Source organism: Aulonocara sp. 'chitande type north' Nkhata Bay, linkage group LG8, assembly GCF_057382095.1.
Source record: "Aulonocara sp. 'chitande type north' Nkhata Bay isolate Kocher_YH1m ecotype deep benthic linkage group LG8, A_spYH_male_GT1.1, whole genome shotgun sequence".
Lineage (NCBI taxonomy): Eukaryota > Metazoa > Chordata > Actinopteri > Cichliformes > Cichlidae > Aulonocara > Aulonocara sp. 'chitande type north' Nkhata Bay.
In genome coordinates, this window is record NC_141351.1 from 20364427 (window position 1) to 20390566 (window position 26140).

Below are 26140 nucleotides of genomic sequence, written 5' to 3' on the forward strand. Positions count from 1 at the left end.
CTACTAATTTATCTAATTGAGCCCCTAAGTGGGTAATGTCACTTCAGTTTCTCTCAAAATGAGATGGTTTTAGGGGACAAACATTTGGTGCCAAGGCGCTTTGCTTGTGTGGAAACTTTTTAACACCGGTTGCAGTTCAAGCACGTCATAAATTATCTCCATACAATTTCCACTTGTAAAACATTTTTACTCACTGCATCTGCTTGTAGCCGTGTTTGCCTGGTGAAACATTATACTTTTGTGACAATATTTCAATATCTATCTCACTCTCTTATCCATTAAAAGAAGACTTCTAATTCCAGTCTAAAAAGAAATATTGCACTGTGAATTCAAAATTAATTTAAAAAAAAAAGAATTTTATCACCACAGGTTTCAGGTCAAAAAAATGTAAAGCTGTAATACTGGCAGTAAAGATGTCTCCTCTAAACTGGCAGCCCCCAAACCTCAATTCATAAACCTGTCTTGAGATTATGTGTATGGTTGAGACACACAGTCTAACTACTTGGCCAGCTAAGCAATGGAAACAGTTCCTGCATGAGTATATTCTCACCGTTGATGGTGCATTTGAGAGAGCTAATGCACTAGCCTCGGTATGGTTAATACATTTCTATGAAACAACAATCAGAAACACATAGCCCCGCCATTCCTTATTTGGTTTGTCCCCTGGCGCATGCTAGCTTTCTCACAGCATTTCTTGGGAGTTTATCCATTATGCAAAGTAAAAATGCAAGAATATATTCAAAGCATAACAAACAGTTTGTGTTTGTGCTCCCTTTTTAAACTTGAAACCCTAAAATCTACATCCAAGATTCCACAAAGGCTGCGTCAGTGCAACCATAGTGGTGCAATTTGGATAAATGGTGAAGATGAAAGCAGAATTACGTTTTTACATGCCTTCCAGACTGCTTGCACATTTTTCTAAAAGCACCAATGTCTGGGTGTGTAATTACACACCAAATGCTGTTTTTTGGGGGGTTTTTTGGCTTTTTGTTTTTTTTAATGGAAGTATGTGTCGGCACACAAACATTAGTCCCGACTCAAAGTAGGCACAGGATACGCCCATGAAAGAGCTCTTGCTCAGGAGCTGCTGATGACAACAGCAGTATCAGAATAATCAACGACTTTGAATTAGTGATTCCTAGCTTAGTTGGTTTAATGAAACATGATATGCCTTATGAAATGTATTTCCCCTTGTCACAAGTTTAATATGTGTGATGTATTGAGCTAATATGAGCTCCCTTCCTCAAACTGTGTAGTAACTTAAAACACATAAAACCTTGGAAAAAGACATTTTTAAGAACTGCCTTGACTGTTTTTGTTCCTTTTATTCTTCTCCCTTGTCTACCTCCATTAAAGCTGATATAAGAGAACATCAAATAGTCATCTTTTAAGAGCCCATTAAAACCAAATAATCAAAATTATCGTGTCAATTCAATTCTATCGTATTCCATAAATAAATTATTATTCCAAAAAATAGTTAATTATTACTTAAGTAAATGTGTTCAAATTGTATCTATGGTACCTTTAAGGGACACATTCACATACATTAGTTACATGAGTTTTTCTGTTTTATGCCATTATTTTTGCCACATTTCAGCAGGAAGTATAGACTTTACTCTATTGATTTCACAATGATCCAAAAAAAAAAAAAGAAAAGAAAAAAAATACAAATATTAAACCATTTGATTGTTTAAGGATTAACTGCCCAATATTAGATGAAAATATTTTTTAAAAAATAACACTAAAATATATATTTTTTACACATTAATGAATCAGTGCGAAGCTGCTATTATATATATATATATATATATATATATATATATATATATAATTATTCCAAGGGGACATTCTGCTGTATTTTGAGAAAGCAAATTATTACTTTGCTAGTAGTACTTTTACACTTTGTGTTTCACTCAAACACTAAGTAATGTTTTGAATGTAAGATTTTAGTTATAACAATGTTTTCTAACATATGATTATTTTTTTACTACGATTATGGATCGTCTAACTGCTGCATAAAACTGCTGGACTAAAAGTGTGAGACTACAGATTTTATAAGCACTGCTTTGTGTGGACATGTATTTTGGATTATCTATTTTCCCATTAATCATGTGTGACCCCTCGGATTTATCTTGTGACCTCTGGTCTTGGAGCAATTTTGGGGAGGTGTGTAAATAAATAAATCTAAAAACTTTGAGCATTTTGATTGTCCTGAGACCATTCTCTATTTGAGCATCATTATTTTAACAGTGTCCGTCTATGATAAACAGAAATGTGAAGCCATTTGACCCCTGCTAGGGAATGCTGGGAGTCATAATGGTTGGTTTGAAGGGGTTGGACATCCCTCCAATGTCAGAGAGACAGAGAAAAGACACGGGGTGTGGTTGGTTAAATGCGAGACACCCCCTTTGTACTGTTTCAACAACATGGGGGGACATCTGGCACTGGCAATACTGCCCAGTGTTGAGGTCTCCATCGGCTTTCTCAAGCAGTGAGCTGTGCAGCATTGAAGCACTGCCTGCACATTCTCATGCTAATACCCAAAAGGCAGGAGCAGATGTGAAACATTTGGTTCTGTTCTTGTTCACTTGTAAAGAAATAATGTGTCCCGTTATCATTATTTCACTTTTTTTGTTCTTCTATGTGTTATAAAAAGGAGTTCATGGCGGAGGCCATCTTCTTTGGTGGCCCCACTTAGGTTGCATGTCTCCCTCTCACTGGCAGAAAAAAGTGAGTGTCTTGGGGATTTGAGGAGTGATTTTGTCATCTGGGTAGATGCTGCCACAGTAATTTTAGAGGGAATGGTGCACTTAACATTTGCAAAATTGCTCCTGCAAGCATGACAGACGAAGTAGTGTGTGTTTAGCTTAATGTGTGTTTCAAACCTTCAAGAGTTTATTATTATGCATTATAATGTTTTGAGAATTTGACTGTATTTTACTAGTTATAGTGTATATGATCATTCTTTTAAAACTCAGAAAATGACCTTAAGGAGGTTAGGCTTATTTAAGCCTAACCTCCTTAAGGTCCTTTCGCGAATCTCTTTGTACTTTTTTCTACCGTGTATTTTAGTGTGTAGCATTCCCCCTGTCGGATAATTTTAACTTTAATTTGCACATGCAGATGCCATCTAATTTCGCAGAGTGGCTGCGCAACAGTGTCCCCGCCCCCACCTGGAATATCATTGGCTCCTATCTGCTTCTCTCTTGATATTATTGGCCAGAGAGGTGCCTCTCAAGAAACTTGACGTGCGAGACAAGTTTACAACTCTATACACGTGCTGCTGGTATGTCAGGGAGAGATGTGGTAGCATCCTTTACAGAGCAAGGATAGCACAGACTTTATTACCTGTGTGTATGATTCGCTGTACGCTCACCTTTCAGGGGATACTGTGGAACAGTTATTGGGGCAAGTTCTTAACACCTGTTCACAGCAGGCATCCATCATTTGGCACTTTTGGAGGAGATTGAGGTGTTATCCACAGCTTACTGTGGATGTAGACACTTTAGTTCCTTCATGGCAAGAAGACTCAGTGATGTGCGCCTAGCATGGCTGTGGCTCCTGCACCGACCACCAAGGGACCGGTATGGCTTTTAGCCGCATCACTAAACTGGACCCCCCGTCCCGAGGCATCTTCAGGAAAGCGGTGGTCATGCTGTGCTCCCTCCTCGCCTCTTTTTTCCTCCTGCACCTCCTCACCGAAAGCTGCACCACCACCACCGGCAACTCACCGCCCAGAGGCTCCTCTAGTCGGACTGCTGGTCTTTTCGAGGACCTGAGTTCGCTGAGGACCAAGAGACTGGTATATGAATGGACTGGCGGATCGGAGTTGAACCGCTACGGGACCGCCGCGCGCACCTCACAGGTCCTCGCGGATGAGCGCGCGACGCAGGATTCGGAGCTGCCCGAAGAGGCTCTCGTGCTGCCACCTCCGGATTTAGTAGTTTCCAGGAGAGTGTCGCCCAGGTTCGCAGGTAAAGTCAGTCCGCTCGGGGAGGGGAGCAAGAAGCTACCTCAGGCTCTCATCATCGGGGTAAAGAAAGGAGGGACCCGGGCTCTGCTTGAGTTTCTTCGGGTTCATCCTGACATCAGAGCCGTGGGAGCCGAGCCGCACTTCTTCGACCGAAACTACCACAACGGGATGGAGTGGTACAGGTGAATATTTAATAAAGTAAATTTTTTTTATAAAGAGAGAGAGAAAACACACACTCACACACACAATTTAAACACTTCAGTTAATATTACGCCTGAACATTCCCCAACTTTATTATCAGTCTCATTGAAATCTGTGCAATGTTTTCGGTCATTAAATTGCCACGATGATAGATTGTGTTTTTCCAGCATTTTATTTCCCCCCACAACCACATCACTGATAAAGGCTGTTCCTCATAACCCAGAAATCTTTATTTAACATCTCAGCTTTTATAGAGGTAGCCTAATTGCAGCTGGAATAAGCACTGAGGACAGTCTGTTGATTTATGAAAGCTACATTAGGCCTGTTTTCATTAGATGTTATCGGGCTGCTCATTTTGTTTCACATTTTGGGGTTGACTGCCTTTTAAGTTGCTTTGGTTCGAGCCATAGTGGAGTCAGAGTTTAAGGCTTCATTAGGCTGGGAAATAAGACAAGGGTAAATCAAAGTATTTAAAAAAAATCAGAGTGTTGAGGAGTAATTTTCTCTTAGCGCTTAAAATCAATTTCTTTCACCTTTAATAATTTAGTAGTGAATACTTTAATGTATGTGGTAAGTTCAGCGAAGACCTTAAAGTTAATTATTTATCAAGGGGATTTAAAAAACAAAAAACTCAGACATGAGGCTTTATCCAAGATTGTCAGTCTCATGTGCTTTTATAAAAACCCAGAGAAAGTGAAAAACTCTTCATCAACAAAAGCTGAAACAAAAACAATTTACTGAAGAAAAATTACAGCAGTGAAGGTTTTTGACTGTGTTTTTGTGGCATCAGGACAAAGTTTGTCCGTGTGTGTAATAAAAAATAAATAACTTTGAATGTTAAAAAAAAACAAAGACAAAAAATAAACAAATAAAAACCCACAACTTCCTTGCCTTGCCGACGTTTTCTTTCTTTTTCTCAACACGCAGCATTACTTGAGTGTTAATTTTGATCACTTTAAATTTTGTCTGGCAAAAGTGGAAGTCTAAACACCGATCCCGCATAAACACACTACCCTCCTTCAATGTCTCAATTTCCCAGTTACGGAGTGCGATGCGTTTTTCTCACTCAAGTCAAATTTGTGATTGATTTCATCTGTCAGTGCGAGTGTGTGTGAGTGAGTGTTTTGTGTTCACATTTCCACAGGCCTGTGGGGAATAATGGCTCTTCCTCTCAGTGGTTCTCTGTGTAATGGGGCATTGCCGACATTGCGGCTCTGTTATTAAGAAGGATTAGGGCCATAATGAAAGGTTACCTGAGTGTCTCAGGAGGTATAATTCACCTTTTGATTGAGTTAGCACTACACGCAGCACCCTCTAAAAGCCTGGAGACAAAACTTTAACTCTCACCAACAACTCCCTCCAGACCCTTCTCCTTTTCACCCTCCCACCCTTCCTCCCCCAAACACTCTGGCTTTCTCCCATCTCCCACTCACACACCTCCCTCTTTGTGCCTCTCTGAGAGTGAACATTCTCTTTTTGCCATCACTCTTTCACACCCTTCTGTTTACCTATTCATCCATTGTGAGGTTTTATATCCATAAGGGTCCCATCTATCCCGAGGAGTTGCCAAGATTCTCTGGAATTTGGACCGTGCCTCCAAGGACAGACCTTAGTGCCGGTTCGCCTTAATGCTGCCCATTTAAAACAGAAAGACCCTTGAAATGAAAGAGGCATAAATAACTGTTACAACAGCATGGCCCACTCTACGGGAGTTCATCTTGTCAGCTCTCCTCTACAGTCTGAGAATCTTCCTGTTTTGTGGGTTTTTGGAAGCGTTTGATTGAGCTGAATCCATTTGAAGTTGCTGGCCCGAGGTCATCTGAAGGTGTTTTTGTGCACTTCGGAAGCACTTGTTGAAACAGGGGAATCGATTTGATTGCTAAAGTCTGCCATCCCCTCTTGAAAATCGGTGCAGCCTCTGTGCCTCGGAGCTACTGTCATTTTACTAATGGTTATAAGATTTCAACGCTGTGGGAATGTTTAAAACATGTCTGACATGCGATAGGCTGAAATCTTTGTGCCAGGACTACACTGCTTGGTGGACAACCCCCCCCTCCCCCCCCCCCCACACACACACCCCAAAAACTGTTGGTGTTTGTAGAAAACAGGACTTGATTTGTGTGACTAATCACTGTGTCCAATTTCTTGAATTATGTGATTCTTTTCATTAGCAACAGTGAATACTTAAAACACTGGGGCTTCCATTTTAGAAGACTTTGTTTATTGTCAAGGACGCCATGTGTCTTCAGTGTGAATCCCTCGTCTCTGTCTCCTAAGGGAATGCGTGGAACGTATTTTAACACCTCTAAGCTCTTAATGTGACATGGCAACATCTCTGGCATCCTTTTCCAGCTTTCCCAGAATTATACTTGTCTGGCTTGTTCTTGGAATTTCCTTCTACTGCCCTAAAAAGTTGGTTCCGCACCAAAAGATATGATGCAAAAATCTGTCTACCAGGAAAGATAAAAGTTTTAGTATTGACACCACAGCTGTACGAGCATGAAACATGGGGGGGGGGTTAAACTTGTAACTTCACCGCATTTCCAAAAAACTGAGTATTTTTGCAAAATTATGACTCACCATCTCCACTTGTTTAGATTCTGGTTGGGTGTTTTTGGGTGTTCCCAGCTAGCTTATCCAACTTGTTGACCTTACCTCAGTTAAAATGAAATGGAATATATTTTAATAATAGATTTAAAGCAAAAACATATTTTCTTTAGCTTTTTTAATAAATAAAATATCTGGTTTTTCATGCACCGCTCGTCCACAGGAGCATTTCAGATGTCTCAGCTGTGTCCTCGTGGTAGATTTGGGTCTTTTGTTGTACAAGAAACTAACACCCAGCCCAATTGCACAGCCAGTCAGTGTTACATTTCACTACACATTACTCTGAATAACCACACACAACCTATTAGGCTTTTGTTGTGGAAATGGACACTCAGAGTGAACAAGGAGGTCAAGCACAAGTACTCTGAAGTAAAGCAGAGGTCCGCGCTACAGAGTAGTCACTATTATGTTTTTGCCCTACTTAGGTTACTGAACACCCAAGCTTTCACCTGTCTAGACCCTGCCATTGCAGTTTTTTGTTTGATGTCCACAGACCGGTTGGATTAGGCTTCACCTGATCCCTTAATGGGTTAATTACCCTTCCTACAAACATGTGTGACCACAAGGGCATGGGTAAACACAAGGGCAATGTGCCGCCAGCTCTGCTGCACATATATTCATATTACAAAGGTATTCAGTGGAGAAATGCAGGATTTCGTCTTTAAAGCACTAACACGGACACACAGGGCCAAAAACTGGCAGCTTATGTATCAGCAAATTTTTGAAGTCTCCGTCTATGATTTTTCTCATACGTGTAATACTTAAAGCCACGAGAAAGCAAATGAAAACATTATGCTCGGATTTAAAAAAAAAAGCAAAGCTAAAAAGAAACACATTAAATTAGGGGGTTTCCCCGTTCATAAAACTGGCCATATTTGAAAGGAAGTTCTGTAATGGCTATAAAACAGGTTTTAATCATAAAAGCAGTGACCCAGCGGGGACTTCTGTTAGAAACGAGCCGTGTTTTGTAGCCTGATATGTGTTTCTTTGCCGTACGGCGGTCACAGTAGAGACGGGAATGAACATGGAACAAGTAAAATATTCTCGTTCTGTTTTGAATACACTTAAAGGTCCAGATGTAAATGTGTGTCGTGATAACATGCGTCCTTTCTACATTTTAATCCCCTGAATGCAATGGACTTTATTAGTTTTTAAAATTGATTACAATTTTCTGTATTAGGTTACTCATCTTGAAACTCCATTTGTTAAAATAAAATTTAAAAAGTGAAGTCTGATGGTGAAAAGCTAGTAAATTCCCAGGAATTGAAATGAGGCCAACTTCCAACTTTGTTCTTTCCAGTGTGTTTACAATGGGTTTCAGTGAGTTGTGTGGCAGAGTTTAAACTACAGTCCTGTTTGCTGCTGCCTGATATTCCCTCTTTCCCTCTGAGAGTGAAGCAGCTTGGGGGAACTAGTGGAAAGAATGACACGGCTCAAAAAGGGAGAGGTTAGCTGTTAATAATAAAAAAAAAACTGTCTGTCAGCATCTTTAGCCTGTCACAAATTCATACAATTTAGCAAGTATAAAAAATGGAAATTGGATAAAAAAAAAACAAAACATAAAACTTGCAAACATTTTGTTTTGTGCCTGGATCAGCTGGAAGATGAGGAAAAACATGTGTGAGAGCGTGTATACATTTATATTTATGTGCAACTTTAAATACTTTTAAGTGTATCCCGGTCAGGAATGACATGTTCGTCCAAGTCGTAAATAAATCTGCTCACTTGAAAATAATTCGGTTCATGCCACCCACTAGCTTTGCACCTCTGTGTATACCGATTCTACTTCACTTGCCTATCTGGAATTTTGCAATATGATCGGATTTGAAATGTCCTAGACCGTTTGTCTGGCCTTATTAGTCTCTGTGTGCGACATTTAAAAATATATCAATATGGTCTCTTTATAGATGCTTTGAAAGGAGCAATTTGTTGTATCTATTCTCCAAGGCACTGTGAAGATTTTAAAAACAGATTTCAACCATTTCCTCAAATGGAATTCCTGTTTGATTTATCTTGTTTTGACGCCACATTGGAAAATACTAAGCAGTTATAAGTTACCTTGTTAAAGGGCTGTGGAAATTACTGATTTTCTGATGTGGTTAGACATTTTTCGTCATAATTAGACATAATTAGACGTAAGAGTGGAACTTAGTTTGGTAGGGAACGTTTTTTTCCTGCCCAACATAGAAAAATTATACATAAAACTGCTTTACAGTTGGTTTAGCTTGTGAGTTTAAATTTAAATATTTTATTTTATATTATTTTTATTATTTTATATTATATTTTAAGGACTGAATGATTGTAATTTCAGCATAAATCTTCACAAAAGCGTGTTTTAAGGGTTTGTTTTTCCTAGAGCAGAAGTACATTTGCAACATAAAGGCAGGTTTGCCAGAGGCAGGTGGAGTGGAGGGGACGCACAGAGGTGGAGGGGTCATGGCTGAGGTTGTAGAGGGCACACACTCCCACATAGTGGACGTAACATGATCACCAGAGACCTGAGTATGAGCTCTGAGCTGCCTTTGGATTGTGAAAGTGATTATCGTGTGGTATAATTGTAAAACTGGGACGGTCACCTCCTCCCGAAGGCATGCAGCGCACATTGACAGTCCCCCCCTCATCCCCCTCTCGCCAACTTCTTGACCTCCGCCACCCCCTCTAACATCTTTACTTGGCCTTAGCAGCTGACCCTATGGGGCCCCGTGAAGGGGAGGTAGATAGAAGCAAGGGAAATATCCAAAGTAGTGCCTGTCAGCAGCTGCCCTGTGGCATCCTGGGAATCTGCCCTCCAATGGGTGGGTGAGGACAGGCAGCAGGTGCAGGGTGCTCAGCAGACACCACCTGGAGCTCCACTAGGCACTCGCACCTGATGTATTCACCTGACGCACCTAAAATAAGTTGCGTTTGCCGTCTTCTTGAAAGCTAGCAAAGATGAAGGAAGCTTGGAAGTTTCTTTGTTTTAAATATTTCAGGTGTCACAGACCTCTTAGAGCTTTAATGAGCATGTGCGGAAAGGGAGGGTGATTGATCGCAGTCAGGAAGGTCAGCCTCAGAATGTGCCACCCTCAGAGTTCATAAAGCCAACAGATGGTAATGTAACACTGGAGTCAGATTACATTGTTTCTAGGATTCTGTTGTTTGTTCACATTTGGGTTTATGTGTACACAAGTCAGCAACCTGTTTGACCCTGTTGTATCTCAGGCCTGTTCAGCTTAGCAGCTGTTGGCCTTTTTACGAGGTATTCAACCGTACATTAGACAATTATTCTGGGATTCAGATTTCAAAAGGAATACTTGTGTCGTTTTTTTTTTTATCGTGCTTGACTGTACTAATATACGTTGCACTGTAAACCTGTGAAGCTCTGTAATCACTTCTATCGCTGTATTGTACAGTTGAGATGGTTGACCTTTTCAAAGCATTTTGTTTTAACTCTGAAGGCCGCTGTTCTATTTTCAGCTAATATACCTGAAGCCCTTTGCCGGTTTAATGCTTTAACAGCAATGCCCATGAATGTCAGTGATGTTTATTTTCCTTCAACTCCATGGAAACCTGCCAGGTAATGTTTTCTAACATCGCAGCAGTTTTGCCTCCAGGCACTCTGCTGAGCAGTATGACTGAAAGGATGGGGAAAAAAGTCATGTTTGCAATTTTCTTTCTGTACTACATTTGTGTTTTTTTCTTTTTCCTTCTTCATGGCACTTCAAGGTTGATGGAAGTTAAGAGTTATCCTTCCTTGAACAAAGAAAGACTGTAACCCTATCATTTGGCGCTGAAGAGTCAAGGGGTTTTAGACTAGACCGTCAGCTCTCTTCATAGAAACGAGGTAAACAAACCACAAAACAACCTCCAGAATTCATGCATATTAAGATTTTTAGAGGATTTGCCAGAGTGCTTTAGGATTTTAGAAACGTGCAGCCAAAACCGTGTTATTTGGGCACAGAAGGGCTTGGGAAATGATGCATGGATTGAGCATGTACGTGTTACAGCCCTCAGTAGTGCGGATTGGCAGGGTAAACCAACGCCTCTGTGATGGATCTCTCTTTCCCATCTCGCAGGCTACAGATTTATCACAGGACAGGGAGCCTTCTATATTGTCCGCTAGAGAGAACAAGACAGACAGACAGAAAGAGAGGGGGAACCACCGCTATGGAAAGCCTGGGAACCAATAAAAAGAAGGAAGCCCTCTCCTCCTGGGTCCTCCATTTTACGTTCCAACTGTAGCGTTTTTTCTGCCATTTTCTGGCAAAAATCTCAGACTGGTATTTGAAGTCCATGTAAATTAAAAGAAATCCCTACAAATTCTAAGTGTTTATAGTGCTTGCATTCAAGGACGTTGGATGTTCATCTTTCCACCCTTTTGCTTGTGTTCGCTTAGCAGGAAAGCCTTTTTGTATTTTCAAGTGTCTTATTTTAAGCTTGCTGGCTCACTTGGAATCGTTTCCCTTTCTGCCTCTGTGCTTAAAGGCATTGACTTTGTCACACTTGCCATGTGTGCTATCTGCAGCTGCTTGTGTGGTGATAGGATGGCACCAAACAACCTTTTCCCCCTCTCCATCGGGGGCTTGGCCAGTGCCAGTCGCTTTGGCAGAGTTTGCCTTGCAGACATGCAGGGGCAATGCCAGACGGCACCTCCGGCACAACTTTAGTTTGACTGCCCAACCTCTGCCTCCATGCAGAACATTGAATTACACTGTCAGTATACTTAATGCGCACATGTGTGCTTGTCTGGGTGTTTGAGCCATCTAAAATGAGGGATTGGCATTTTTTTGGCATAGCCAGTTAAGAGGCCAACACATCATTTACTTCAGATGTTATTTTCAGGCTTTCAGCACTTCTGTATCCAGTGTATTTGGTATATTCCTGCTAGATATTGAACAAAGAAGTGTATGGTAGTGATGAGTGAAATAAAACATGCAGAAGATTAGGGTTTGGCAGTACTATAGACCAGGACCAGAAATCCTGCACAATTTTTAAAATAGCTAATAATGGAGGTGCTGAATGGAGAGAGAATGGCAGCCTGGCATATAATCTGACTTGAGAGCTACTTTATTCAGACAGAAGCACCCCAGATCCATTGCATGTGCGGTTTTGAGAAATCTACCTGGTTTCTCAAGGAGGAATCCAGCTGTTCAAACAAACGCTTTACGTGAAGTCTTTTGTATTTCAATTTTAAAAGGTTGCATGTCACAAAAGAGCCATTCATTATATAATGCAGCGGGATTTGTCTTTACAAATCATCGAATAAAATGTATCACAAATTTTCTATGACCTCATACAGAGCCTAGGCTTCAACTCTCAAGTCAAACAAGAGTCATTATAATCACAGGTATACCGTTTTTAAATTTGCTCATTTAGAGAAAAGATGGCACACAGGCTTTTGCTAACTATCGGCCCGATGTCTGGCAGCTTGATTAAGGAGAGGAATGTGTTAGAAAATGAGTTTGCCAGCCAAGACCCGTTTATTGATAGATGGAGTGCAACAGCACAACCTGCGTCTTTTTACATAAAGATGGAAGAGGGTGATAAAGGGTCTGTGTAGCGCAGAGCCCGTGATTGATGTGCCCACAGGGGAGTGCAGAGAAGCCACACAGTAATTCAATTAATCTTAACCTGAACACTAGTAATTGCTACTGTAACTAGGTCTGACTGTACATTAGACAGGAGGAAGATTGCTGTCAAAGAAACATGTTTAGCTAATAGAAGTAGGAAGGAACATTCCCATTGCTCCCATTGCTTTAAAAAAGAGCTTTTTAAAAAAAAATGGAGTGGAGTTTAATAAACTCAGCTGTCTGCTCCTTGCTATCTTAAATATAACAGGACACCGGAGTATATTCTCGAGCATCTCACACTTCTGATAATAAGTTGTCTGCTTGACGTTTATTCAGCTGTGTAAAAACTATAACTTTAATCTCAGCCAAACCGATTCACTCAGGAACAAATAAAATACTAAAAAAAAGCCAAATAATAACATTTTGAAGTTATCTAAGTGACTTATATATGTTTAACCTGAGTAGCGAAAGACTGCAGTGGGTTTGAAAACGATTTGCCGGGAGTCCGGTGTTCTCACCGGCTCTAGTGAGCCTTTTCCCCGGCTAACTATTGAGCTAGTGGGTAATAGACGTCTCCGAAAACGTCGGAGCGCTTTTGAAAATATGTGGTGTCTTGATAAACTGAGCAGATATTTGAGGTTTACACAGCTACATTCTCGCCTGAAAATATGTTAAACATTTATTTTGTGACCCAGAAAGAATGATAAGAGTAATATTAACACTAACTAGCTGCCGCCATTGTTGGAAACTGAGCTGGGCCGCGCTATGAATTCTGGGACAAAGCTTCTTCTTCTTCGGGGTTTAACGGCAGCTGGCATCCTTGTACATGCAGTGCTGCCATCTCCTGTTTCAGTCCATTATTACACTCTTAAATCCTACTACTTATTCCTGCGTCTTTTGGGATCTAACAAAGCTTCAAATGACGCGTCGACTATTAAATTAGTCGTCGACGAATAGTCGACGTAATCGTGACTAGTCGACTAATCGTGGCAGCCCTAGTTGTGGACAATAAGTAAGAGATGAAACGTGGCAGGGAAAATGAGGATTCAAATTTTAGTAGAAGCTTTACATTACATCAGTTACCTATAAAGAAAATGTCCTTTTGAGAAGCTGTCAATTCAGTTTCAATTCAACTCAGTTTTATTTATACGGAAATGCAAATCACTGTTGTATTTCTGCTGTTGTGAGATAAAGTACAGCATTTGTCACCTCAAGCTGCTTTATATTGTAAGGTAAGTAACCTATAATAATAAACCCCAACAATTAAATGACCCCCTATGAGCAAGCAAGCACTTGGCGACAGTGGGAAAGAACAACTCCCTTTCAACAGGAAGAAACCTCTGGCAGAACCAGGCTCAGGGAGGGGCAGCCATCTGCCGCCCTGTTGGGACTGATGGGAGGAAGACAGGGCAAAAGACACTGTAAAAGACATCCAGAGATTAATCATCACACATTTAAACTTCTGCTCCACATCGAAATTAGGCAGTTGAGGTGCTTCTGTAATATTGTGAAGTTCCTTGAGGACATCAGTGTTTTAAGTTCTGGCTATTTCAATTAAAAGCATTTTTTTTCTCCTAATGTCTTATATCCATTAAATACATGTATTGAGATTTAATGAAGTGACTTTTCCACAGAGCCAGGTTACCTGCGTCTTCCTGTTTTGGCTAACACACAACTTAACAGACGAGCGTGACAGCCGTATTGATTTTCTCTGCTGAAACACCGACAAACCACAGCAGAAGGCCCCATTTTCAAATCCTCGGCTTCATGTTGTGCCTTTCTGCTCGTCATCAGATAAACAAAAAGTGTAGTGTTTTATATTCTTTTGTGATCAAATCAGTGTATTGTTTTTCTTTTCTCTTGTGACTACCCCCTATTGAGGTCTACACCAAAGGTTTTTGGATTGTCAGAAATCTTTTGAGATGCACCCTGAGATATTGACCCTATTATTTCCTGTAGGAGCAGAGCAGTACTTTGAAGGTGTTGATCCATAAAGACAGAAAGACAAGACTTCTTTATGGGCTGGTTTTATGCATTCTCTGGAAACTGGATAGCTCGCGAACAGCAAGATAAATCAAGTTAACAGTAAAATCTATTTTTCTTACCCTCCTATGTCCCATTCCTTTGCCAGACCTATTTCTTTTGTTCAGTACGCCTCTGAAGAGCATTAGTCCTCGTCACTTAATTCGAAGCGAGGGGGTCACCGAGCTCCAGATACAATGCTAAGCATTTGTAAAAACTGACCGTGTTAAATCAATAGCTTATGTTTCATTTCTGCGTTATTGCAGTCATTTTTATTTACGCAGCTGGCTAGAGCTGGGTCAACCACGGTCAGTTTGGACTAAGGGTGTAACAACATTGTAGAGCCTGTGGGACTTGTCATGAGCCCAAGTCATTTTAACCGTCAAACATGTGGTTGGGCTGGGGCTCATTATATCATTATGTTGTCAGGGTGATTGTTTATCCTGACATCTTCGTCTCACATAGACACATCCTACCATACAGTCGTATCATCAATAGGCGGAGCAAGCCACCAACATAGACAGATGTACAAGATATACCATGCAGTGTCTTCTCTAATAAGATGGTAGCTGTTCTTTATCCACTGCAGTTCGTACTGCTGCTCCTCAAACAGGCTACCATCAATTATTAATCCAGCCAATTAGCAAGTCTGCATTATTCACCAGGAACCTGTGATCACATCCATTAACTTCACTGTCTCCCCTATTGTGGCTCTCCCAAATGGCAGTCACACATTCCACAGTTCCTCCTACCCAGCTGACGTACTGTAGTGTATTTGTATTTATGCTGTATTACTTTCTTCACCTCTTCTTATTACACGTCACACTCTGCACATACTCAGTAATCCCAAAGTAGTGTAACTTTTGTTTTGTTGGGCCAATCAAATAAAGAAACACCCTTTTAATGCTTCCTTTTAAGGCGTTCTAAGCCTTGGTAAAGACTTATTTGTAGTGGTATTACTGTGCTAAATTCACAAATAAAAAAGGAAAGATATTGGAAATGTAGGATGAATAAACATATTACAATTCATTAAAGTGTTATTACAATATACACGTAACTGATAAAAATTTATAGACAATCGATACGTCTGACTAAACTGTGTGCATCATTAGCACAGAATGTAAAGTTAACATGATGTTTTTTTTGCACAGACTTTCAACTGTTCACACAAGAGGATCAGTTCAGAATATCTTTGCTTTCTCACATGTAGCATGCAGCAGGGGTTCACTTCAGAGGCATTCGCACTACAGGAAATACTCTGGGTATTTAGGCAAGGGAGCTGCCTGGGTAGAATGTGCATGAATGTAGCATGCACGATGCACACACACTAGTAGCAAATGCCTGCGCTACTCTCACATCAGCACAGTCCAACATTACATGGACGTTTTACCAATGTCCCATACTGACTGCAAGTGAAAACAGTTCTACTGTGTGGTAAAGTATAGTATAGTATATAGTAGTGCATCAAGTAAGTAAGTGAGCCTTACTTTATTATGTATAAGTAAAACCTTTAAAAAAATGTAGGTCTCTTTTATTCTTATAGATAGATAATATAATCTTGAGTTTATAGATTATTCATTAATGATGATAATAATGATAATAATAATAATAATAAGACTCCTAAGAGCTAGTAGTGTGACAATCACTATCTTTGCTGTTATGGAATTCTACCATAGATTTCCCATAATGCATAGTGCAATGTCCCTGTCATGTAAGTTGGTGACAGCTGGACCTTTAATGAGAATAAAGCAAAAGTATGCAAAGCTCACCAATTAATTTTTGCTGATTAAAACAAGACGAATAAAGTAAATCAGGGGCAAAAATTAATACCCGCTGTCACAAAAAGAAAACAAAAACACATAACTCCTATCCAACTCCATTTGTATTTTCTTCTGAAAAGGAAGTCATGCATTTTCATGTCCGTCCGCTATTTCCCTGAGCTCTATAAACAAAGAGGCAACACTGCTTGTCACTGGGATTTATGGACCCTCAAATCGCAGAACAAAATCACTTCCCGTTTTTCCTGTGTTTACCGGACACACAAGCAGGCGGCTGCACATTTGATAAAAAAGTGATTTATTTTCATTTTGCTTATCTGCTTAATTGATGTCCGCCAGGCCTCCCTGACAGTCATAATTTCATTATACAAACAATTTAGAGAAGTTTGATTAACACAAATGAGAGTTCAGGGGCACTGCCGGTTTCCATGTTACCCTACACATGCTTTTCTTCACACTGACTCCGTCTGGCTCGGCCCGCATACTTGAGTTATAAATAACAACTCCTTATCACAATAAACAGGAGGAACAAAATAAATCTGCACTCACGATGAAATGTCGCTGTGCCACTTTAAATCCTCTTGCTGGAGCCACACGTTTATATGGTGAGAATGTGTGTCGCCATGCTGTAATTTTACATATGTTTCGCACCCAGCTGAGATTTAGTTCACTCAAAGGAGCCCATATGTGGCTGCTTCAAAATCTTCAACAAGCTTCTCATTGAGACACAACTGCATTGATTTTCTTGTTCGGGATTCACCACAGCTATTGATTTAGGGCTCTTCTGAGACAACAGCGTGATTAGGCCTATATTGTGAAGGGTTCGCCCCACTATTGCCTCATTGATAGGCCTGTGCTTTTTTTTTTTTTTAGCCCCACCAAGTGTTACACAAGCACTAATGGAGAGACCTAAACACACGTACACTGCGCATATATATGCACAGACTCAGCGGCTATCGTGGGCAGGTCTGTTTCTGACATCCCATTTATTACATCATATTATTTTCCACTCAGCCCAGCAGCAGTGGATATTCTTTTTCACCACCCTGTTTTTGCTCGTATGGGTTTTTTTCCCCCCCCTCCTCTTTCTTGTATCCAACTAGCTTTAAAACAGGGTCGGCTCTGGCAAGGCGTAAATCCAGCTAAAGGGTTTTCCCCCTCGCCCATAAAGCTTTTACTTCAGGCAGTCGAGTGATTCTAGCTCTCCCCAATGAACTCCTGAATGCACATTGTAGCAAAAGTGGGTTTTTGGAAGAGATTTTTTGAGTCTCTAGGTGAATGTGTAAAACATGCACTTGCAGACGGTTGCTTTAAATGTAATAGGTTCGCATTCAAGACACACATGAGCAGATAAACTCAAAATTTACACTTTAACAAATATGGTTAAATACTGCGAGCTACAATCTAAAACTTATATTTCTGCAGAGCATGAAGTCTCACGGAAATGCTAATTTCTTTTTTGTTTTAAATCGTTACTTTAAAGATGCTGTGATGGTTAAGTTGTTTTGAATGTGTGATGTGGTTTAAGCCTTTGTGTTCCTGAAAACTTGAATTTATGTTTAGCAAGGATTGCGCCACCGTGTCTGTGACTTTTATAACAATTAATCTCATCTGCCAGTGTTATTCAGTTGTTAAACTACAACAATAGCAGCATTCCTGCCTCGGAACAATGCAGAGAATAATGGAATTGCTACTAAGCTGATTTAAAAGTTTAGTTTAAGAAAGACAAGAAAATGATTTTGTGGTACGTGGCAAGAAATATAGCCAAATGTGTTTGTGGTGATTATAGTAAGAACACTAAAATAACAGCATAATTGAAACTAAACAACTAACAGTATTAAAGCTTGTATTCCTTACATCACCCTAATGTAACATTTTTTTTATTGCAAAGAACTCCTGTTGTAATTTATAGCAGGTCCACTGTAAAATAGCAGTTTAATGCTAGCTGTCAATAATCTTATAGTGGATTTGATGCAGTGTTTAGATACAGTTACACAGGTTTTTTTAAAGGAAGCATTCACTGTCATTAAGTCTTTTATTGAAGTCCTGTTGTTTGCACCACATTTTATTTATGCCACAATTTATTCTATGGGTATACAACTGAACTACAGGCCTGTAATGTAAATGCAAATGTGATTGAAAGGGGTTCATAATAACTCCCATTTCAACTGTCATGAATATGAATTGCATTAATGTGCATTTAGTTTTGGTTTGCTTCTTTTTGTATGTGAATGTGGACTCTTGAACGATCGTACACGCCCAGCCCCTCCTCGTTATTGTCTTACACCCAATTTATTTATTTTCTTATTGCGCTGCGGACAGGCTATATTTATTCGTGGCGCAGCCTCTATCTGCATGTGAGGCGCATCAGTCATTCAAGGCTGGAAGAGTTTGACTCAATAACAGTGCAAATATCCAGCCATTATCTCTCTGCGGAGTACTCCCTCAATGTTAATGTGTTTTTAGGACGATTACATCAATGTGAAATATTGAAAAATAACCAGATTGATAACATGAATCATCAAGCCTGTGTCTCCGCCCCCTTAAACACCTCATTTAGCATCTCCATGCCGGTAATTGCCTACATGGGCATTGCAACATCCCTCATGGAGTTAACTGTTAATCTATAGCTGCTCAAGTGTATGAGCCTCAGGCTTCCAGGTCAGCTTCAAGACTCATGTATTTAAACAGGAGATATGCAGTGCTTAACAAATGTATTAGACCACTACCCAATGCAAGGTTTATGTCACAACTGCCCTAATTTAAAAGTATTGATAATTGGCAAATCATTTTATTTTTAATGCTAAAACAGAATTAAAAACAGAAAAAAACAACAGTAAAGCACATTATTATTTTTTAAATGACGATGCCAAATTACAGTTACTTACAGATGTGTATTAAAAGAATTCAGTTGTTATGATTGATTCATTTCTGACTTCTCAGAGAAGTACAGTGTGTCACTTCAAGGTCAGTTCAATTTTATTTATACAGCACCAAATCACAACAATCATCTGAAGGCGCTTTATATTATATTAAAGAAAGTGTACTTTATTGATCCCTGTGGGGAAATTCCTCTCTGCATTTAACCCATTCACTCAGTGAAGCAGTCATTAGGCGCCCGGGGAGCAGTGTGTAAGGACAGTACCTTGCTCAGGGGTACCTCAGGATAGCTGTTCAGGGGAATCGAACCCCCGACCTTCTAATCATGGGGCCACCACTCTACCTATTGAGCTATCCCTGCAATAATGCATACAGAGAAAAAAAACCCAACAATCATATGACCCCCTAGGAGCAAGTTTGGTGACAGTGGGAAGGAAAAACTCCCTTTTAATAGGCAGAAACTTTAAGGAGAACTCTGCTCACGGAGGGGCGGCCATCTTCCGCAACTGGTTGGGGTGAGAGAAGGAAGACAGGGCAAATGAAATGCTGTGGAAGAGAACCAGAGATTAACAACAAGTAGTGATTAAATGCAGAGAGGTCCATTAAGACATAGTGAGTGAGAAAGGTGACTGAAGAAGAAATACTCAATGCATCATGGGAATCTCCCAGCAGCCTATGCCTATTACAGCATAACTAAGGGAGGATTCAGGGTCACCTGATCCAGCCCTAACTATATGCTTTATCGAAAAGGAAAGTTTTAAGCCTAATCTTAAAAGTAGCGTGTCCATTTCCCGAATCCAAACTGGAAGCTGGTTCCATAGAAAAGGGCCTGAAAACTGAAGGCTCTCCCTCCCAGTCTACTTTTAAAAACTCTAGGAATAACAAGTAAGCTTTCTGTGTGAGAGTGAAGTGCTCTAATGAAGTGATATGGTACCATAAGGTCATTAAGATAAATTGGGGCCTGATTATTCAAGACCTTGTATGTGAAGAGCAGGATTTTGAATTTAATTCAGACGTAGCTATAAAAACATGAATTAATTTTTTGCCAACATTGCTTTTAGTCTTTAACAAGTTTTAAATGTTTTATAAAATATTTGTGTTTTTATGACAGGTGGTCTAATCTAATAAATTTGTCAAGCACTATATTCTGGGTTCACTCTTCATCCCTGCCACTATAATTGCACTTATTTACTTAAAGATTTGACCAAACCATTAAACTGTATGGGGAGTCTCTTAGCAGTGCAATATCCCTGATGCTAGATAATATAATCTAGACTTCAAACATTTTTAATATTATTTAATAATAATAATAATACTAATAATAATAATAAATCATCGTCATCATCATTATTAATTCAGTTAACCTAATATTCAAGTGACTACTAAAGTAATAGGTCATTTTAATGAACTAGTTCACAGACCAATTCGCCACATTAGCAGGATCATTCTCAGAAAGAAATACCAAGTGTGGCATTGCTTTGTAAAGTACTGTTACGTCCCTCTGCAGCTTCTAATCGTCTCAGTGTTTTCAGCTGGTGCTAATTGGCCACACCTAGTCAGGTGTGGATAAAAGCATACCTGAAGCAAGCTTTCCGGCAGTGCACTAGTCTTTGCCTTGGTGGCACCAGCCATTTTAGCCAACCTGGTTTTCCATTTTAGGATGAAACCTCTTCTCACTGTTGTTCATCTCCTTTTTTTTTATGTTGTGGCTTTTGAGCCGGGTCGTAACATAAGTGGTGGCACGTCCGGGATCTTTGGACATTTTAGTGGAGACTGAATATCAGTCTTTTGTTTTGCTTTTAAGTGGGTGAGTGATGGTGTTCACTGTAATTGAGCAAACTCCCTTTAGTAAGTGTGTTTCAGCTGGGTGGCTGTGCTGCCCTTCCATCGAAGCACTTGTTTGTTGTTTTGCTTTATTGTTTTAGTTTATTGTGTTTGGTGGCTATCCTGGGTGGGGGTACGCTTCAGAGTTTGGTAGGAGACTATATCTGGTCTGCTGCCTGCTCTCGAGTTCGCGTTTAAAGTTGCCTCGAGCCTGGTACACCACTGAAGACTAGGGTAGGAAAAGTAAGGGTCTACAGCAAGCTGCCACCCTGGCAGATGAGTTTAGGCTGACTCACAAAGCAAGTGCTGTAGGACAGGATATCCCTCTACACTATAGCGCATCCTGGACAGGTGAGAGTGGGCCAGCTAAGAAGGAAAACGCAGTTATGGTGTTAAGACCTAGGCCCAAACTGTGTTTTTTCTGTCACAAGCCTGGCCATGTGGTTGCCAATTGTGTCAAACTGGCACTCAAACAGAAAGCCCACTCAACACAAAAGGGACCTGTTTTGAGAAAAGTCAGTCGTGGCTCTCAAACTGACAAGCTTGCCAGGCCTACGGAAAGGCTAAACCTGGAGCACAATTGCTCGGTAGCACCCCGTAATCAGTGTACGAGGCCAACTAACCCTGAGCTGCCGCTGGTTGATCCTTTCTCCGGTTCATGTTCAAAACCACCCTTCAGATCTGCACCCCTTGCTAACAAGTATGTCTGTGTTTCAGCGAAGCCCGCTAGCTGCCTGCTGGGTTCTCCACACGTGATAGTTCGAAGCCCTGGCTATCCCATGGGACACTGTTTCGAGGGTTTGGGGCCACTCTCTGGGAATGTTGTGAACCCACTGAGATGGGATTGGCAGTTTCCGCAGGCAATGCCTAACCGGTGCTATGGGGTTTGGTAGGTGGAAAGCCTGCAAAATTCGTCATGAAACGGTTATGGACTCATTTTTGGTTATGGTAATTTGACAAACCATGGGTTTGCATTTATGGGAGGGGGTGTTACGGCCCTAGCAGGGCCTCTCTCTCTCCTGAGGGTGCCTGTGTGGGCGTGTCCCACTACCTCCTGCCTGAGGTGCCACCTTTCCCTCCTGTACAGCTGACTCCCATCAGCAATTAAGGGTATTTGAGCCCAGAGCAGGGTGAGCTCTGGGCCAGAGTGCCATTTGTGTGGTTTACAGCTAGTGAGCTGAGTGTTTTTGTGGTGTTTCCAGCTAGTGAGCGGCGTTTTCCTTTTGACTTTATGCTTTATTGACCAACGCCTGAGTTTTGTTTGTGTTACTTTTATGGTGATAGCGGCTTGTCCGTCTCTTTTAGTTTAATTACTTCAATAAAACTGTTTTATTTAACTGTTTCGCCTCTTGACTCCTTTTTCTGACCCGGTCACTTTTGTTACTTCCCCCTCCCCGCCTAGACCCCCCAGGGGAACGTAACAAGTACCTTTGGTATCTTGTTGTCATGAATTTCAAAAAAATATGTCTAGACAAAACGCAATGCGGAGTGTAACCTTGTGCAAATGCAGTCACTGAAGTGTGCCAACCCTAAATATTCGTCAATGAAATACCTGCTTCTTGGAGTGGCTGTAGCTTAGGAGGTAGAGCAGGTCAGCTGCTTATTGGAAGGTTGGCGGTTTGATCCCTGGCTCCCCCAGTTTGCATGTCAAACATCCTTAGGCAAGATACTAACCCCGACTGTTATCTATGCTTTCAGGAAGCACTGAAAGCATAGATAACAGTGCTTGTGTGAATGGATGTGTATGGCTGAATGCGGAGTGTTGTATAGAGCGCTTTGAATATTCCAGGAGTGTAGAAAAGCACTATATAAGAATCTGTACATTTACCGTTATACCATTCCAAGAGTAACCAGTAGCTGGGACAGAAATATGTGTTCAGAAATTTTCAAAGCCCTAAAAATTTGCTTACTTTTCTCCAAATTTTCCCCCTGTCTATGTCTATATATATATATATATATATATATATATATATATATATATATATATATATATATAAAAAAGCAAATTTGAATTATTCCCCCCCAACTCCCCATTTCTGATCGTCAGTGGTGTCAGGAGAGTTCAAAGTTTCACGACACAGTGTCTAGCAAAAGTAACTGTTTTGCATTTGTATTCCTTCGCATTGTTGCATAAACTTTGTTTGTAACTGCTCTGGGAAAACAATTTGCTTCACTGAGAGATCACATTATCCTGCACCAGCAGTTCATTGGTTCGTCTGCACACCTATATTAAATATGGAGGGGATCAAAACAAACTCTCTCATTAGGCCTCTTGGCAATAAAATATTCACCTTTTACTTTCTGGTATGAAAAATGCATAAGTAAAATACTTTTTTGGAAATAGGGAAATAAAACGGAAAAAATTAAATATAGACCTCTTACTTAATTTTAAAAAAGGTACATCATTCAGGTTGCTTTGTGTCACTTTTGTCTCTTTACTCAAAATCACTTTCAACCGATTGGCCTTGTTAGCAGTGAGAAAAAATAAACCTCCACTACAGCATAGGCATTGTTCTAACCCCGACAACGAGGTTCTGCCCTGTAATTACATTCTATTTCTAAAACCATCCGTCTTTGCTCACAGAGAGCTGACAGGCTAAAACATTAGCACGTTGTCGGCGTCTCCTCAGTTCTCTGTTACATTTCATATTATCTTGTACCCTCAACTCAGCTTCCCAGATGGAGTTACCTCTCGGCAGTCTGGGGGGAAAAAAAGGTGTTTTCATGTTACACAGTCAGTTTAACTTAGCCACAATGGAGCCTCCCGTTTTCTCACTGGGGGTCTGTGGAATTCTGGGTCACAGCCCAGCCTCAGGCAACCACTGGCTCCACTTTAGCCATTCTGTGTCGTTTTAGCTCCTGTGACATTCCACAATGGGTCATTTTTCACCTTTTCTTTCAGCGACAACCTGTTCTCCATCCCGCCCCACCTCACTAGCACCGCTTACAATCACCATCAGCGTGTGCAACTGTTGCTGATAGCATACCAGCCTCGCACATCTCAGCATCACCTATTCGTTATGCACGGCACTGCTGCCTCAACAGAAAGGAGTGGCGCAAAGTTCCATTTTCTCCAGGCTATTTATTTAATGGATAATGCAAGGGACGTAAAATGGAAATCACGCATTCGACCATGGCTTTAACACTGGCTCCTCCCTGCCTGCCTTCCTGAACTGCATTCATTCTCACACCAGATGAACATAAATCATTTTGGTAACTTGCTATTACCAAGCTCATTATTTATTCTCCTGGATGTTTAAGGGGAAGAATAAAAAAATATATAAAATATTTAAAGCTCCTAGATGTGAGGAAGGGAACATAACCTTCATCTGCTGCTGTCTGTGTCGGTCTGGCACTAAAATTAAGAGGAAAAAAACGAAAAGATTGTGTGAGCATGTACATGTCAAAAGAAGTGATAAGGGAGAGCATTCATATATGCTAATCCCTGCCCCTCTCTGCTTCTTCTGTGGTGGCAGTGCAACGCAGAGGGTGCAAGCTGTGCTGGTGTGCTCTCCTTGTGGTTTGGCACAGCGATGAGGAGAGCAATGTGATGTGCCAGGCGCTTTGTATTCTAAGCCTGGGAGTAGAGGGATGGAGGCAGGAAGAAGGGGGGGAGGAGGGAGAAAATGAAATAGGAAGAGGAGACAGGGAGGAAGAGAGCACAGAGACAGTGTAATCACTTTTACACCCCCCGATACTGCTGTCCGCCTGACACTTGACTCTTACCCCAAGCCTTTTCTGCACTCCCCTCTACAATATCTCACACTGTCTGTGTGCCTTTCCCTTTTTACTCAGTCTAAACAGAAACTTGAGCTCACACGTTTTGGAAGTATTGCTTTTGTCCAGGTCTGTTTTGCTATCTTGTAACTTTTTTTGTTAATTTAGGTAAGCTTAGTTTCCATGTGCTTCCAGAGCTTTTTAAAGTGAACTCAAATATTTGGGTTTCATTATGTTCAAACTATCAAATTTCATATGGAAATTATGTTTTACTGCCTTTTGCCCCCTCCTGCGTATAGGTCCTGAGACAAAGCAGTGTAAGAAAATGAATGCGGTTCTGTACGATGGCATCTGAAACCAACACCGGCTCTCTGCTGTGAGGTAGTCCTAAATGTCTGAGAGAAAAATACAATGATGTTCTGAGTTCACAGCGAAACAATCTGCTAGCCTGTCTACTCCAGCTCTGTTGGCTGAGATTCTACCTGACTAATTTTGGCTTCTCTATATGCTTGCATTTGAACAGAACAATGACTCCTTTTCAGAAGTTGTTCTATTTTAGAAAATCCCAGGCGGTTTACAGTCAGAGTTCTCAGAAGTATGCCAACAAGACTCAGACTTGGGTTTTCAACCTGTCAAGTTCTTACTTTAATTGTGGATGTGGTACAGTATGATGTTGAGTTCAGTTATCCCACTGTATTATCGTCTGTGCATCGATGTGCTTACCTGTGCAGTGGGCATGAGATGAAAATGCTGTTAAAGATTAAAGCAGACTCGCTTAAGAGTTTTCAGGATGCATGAGACATCTTCACAAGCTTTTCATCTTGAGTGGTTAAAGTGAGCAAACTGTCTAATGCAGAACCAACAACACACATGCACACTTAACCACAGTCCTGGCCACACCCAGCTCTTCCTCATTTCTTCCCTTTCTCTTGCCCCTTGATTAAATCTCTTTTTCCCCTAAAGTTCAAGTCTTGTCTGTACAACTAAAACCTAATTTTATCCCTCTATAGTTTTCTAAAAACTGATCAAAAGAACTGATCAGCACTAACTCACATATTCTTCCATGATGAGGTACATGCCTTTTTTTTTTTTAAATCAAACCCTCATATACTAATTGTGTATTCATCTGTGGCTGAAGGTAGTGCCTAACTAATGCATTTTGCAAGGAAAAAAAAAAAAGAGTGCAGAGCTACTTTACTTTGGGCTGAGAGCCACAGAGTCGGAAAGCTGGTAACTGATGAGAGATAAAAGCATTGTTACATTGGCAGATGTATCCTCAAATTTGAATGATAAACAGCCACACAGCCTTCTTAAATGCTCTATAGGCAACCATGACACTAATCATTCATATGCAAGATCCCCGCTGGGTGTTAGTGGACTGTTCTGGTGAAACATAAGCCAAATCAAGACATACTACCATGTGTATTACAGTATAATGGGAAACAGATGTGGGGCAAAACTTAAAAGGATTAAAAGTAGCTCAGAAGTTTTAATTGTTCAACTGCCAGAGTTTGAAATAAGCTCCAGTTTATCAAGCCCCAACTGTCCCTAGACATTTATGCTAGAAAAAGTGTTAGGTAAGGGTTACA

General features: G+C 40.6%; 1 protein-coding gene across 1 annotated transcript in view; it reads left to right on the forward strand.

Annotated features, from left to right (window-relative positions):
- The first annotated feature begins 3296 nt into the window (after nt 1-3296).
- The window catches only part of LOC147323675 (heparan sulfate glucosamine 3-O-sulfotransferase 3A1-like), a 41235-nt gene continuing 18391 nt past the window's right edge, over nt 3297-26140 (forward strand). Inside the window, exon 1 of the mRNA XM_086304185.1 lies at nt 3297-4155. Within this exon, the coding sequence (XP_086160311.1) occupies nt 3587-4155 (569 nt within the window). The 5' untranslated portion in view covers nt 3297-3586. The remainder of the gene's footprint in view (nt 4156-26140) is intronic.